Source organism: Lucilia cuprina, unplaced genomic scaffold, assembly GCF_022045245.1.
Source record: "Lucilia cuprina isolate Lc7/37 unplaced genomic scaffold, ASM2204524v1 Scaffold_6976, whole genome shotgun sequence".
NCBI lineage: Eukaryota > Metazoa > Arthropoda > Insecta > Diptera > Calliphoridae > Lucilia > Lucilia cuprina.
In genome coordinates, this window is record NW_025811916.1 from 1 (window position 1) to 1,088 (window position 1,088).

The following is a 1,088-nucleotide window of genomic DNA, read 5'->3' on the forward strand; positions in this document are numbered from 1 at the left end:
ACTAGAACTGAACTAGAACTGAACTAGAACTGAACTAGAACTGAACTAGAACTGAACTAGAACTGAACTAGAACTGAACTAGAACTGAACTAAAACAGAACTAAAACTAAAAAAAGCTGAACCAGAACTGAACTAGAAAATTTACTTAAACTTACCTTCAGTGGACAAGTACGGTTCAAATTCGTATACTTTTCAATTTGTTTGTATAGATAGTCCACCATGGGATAACTGGAACGTTTTAATAAAAATTTACAGCCATCGAATGTATTTTCTTTGAATAGATATTGATTATATTTATTATTGGAAAGTTTATACAAACCAATCTTTCCCTACCGAATAGAAATTAAATTAAATCTTAAATAAATTATTTCCAGCAAATTATTTACTTACAATAATTTTATGTATCTCACGAGCAAAAGTAATATTTATTGTGGTTTCCGATATCCAACGCGATATTCGTTTGTGGAAACATTTTGTAAAATTAGCGAAAGTTGTATCTGAGTTTTTACATTTAATTGAGGTTATATCCAGATGACTGGTGGAAACCTTTAAAATAATCGAAAAGAAAAAAACTTTTAAAATGTTATTTAGTTTTATCAAATTATTTAAATGTATCTGACTCTTACCTTCATTACAATACTTACAATAATGCTAAAACACAATATGTGTTTTTGCTTACAGTTTAATAACATTTTGTAAACTATACAAAAATAATATTTCAAGCGTTTAATGTTATTTGGAATAAAACTAAATTGTACTATTATAAGCAATATGATTTCATTAATTGTTCGTACATTTTGTTCAATTAAATCGATTACATATAAATGTCGCTTTTATTAATATAATTACTCTCTTTTTATAATACTTTTATTAGGGTGGTATTCATAGTCTATATTCAAGCTAACAGTCTATATTTTAGTATATATTGCCTTTAGTCTAGTCTATGCTTTAGTCTAAAATCTAGTCTATGGTCTAGTCTATAGTCTAGTCTATAGTCTAGTCTATAGTGTAGTCTAGTCTATAGTCTAGGCTATAGTCTAGTATATAGTCTAGTCTATTGCCTAGTCTATAGTCTAGTCTATAGTCTA

At 27.3% G+C, this 1,088-nt stretch overlaps 1 protein-coding gene across 1 annotated transcript; it reads right to left on the reverse strand.

Annotated features, from left to right (window-relative positions):
- Positions 1-155: 155 nt before the first annotated feature.
- Positions 156-696, reverse strand: LOC111688689 (the record flags this gene model as incomplete). The annotated part of the gene is made up of 3 exons (XM_046956098.1): positions 627-696; positions 391-546; positions 156-329 (listed from the first exon to the last, which is right to left on the reverse strand). Coding segments are annotated over exons 1-3 (396 nt in total), but the record flags the coding sequence as incomplete, so codon positions are not given.
- Between the last annotated feature and the right edge of the window lie 392 nt (positions 697-1,088).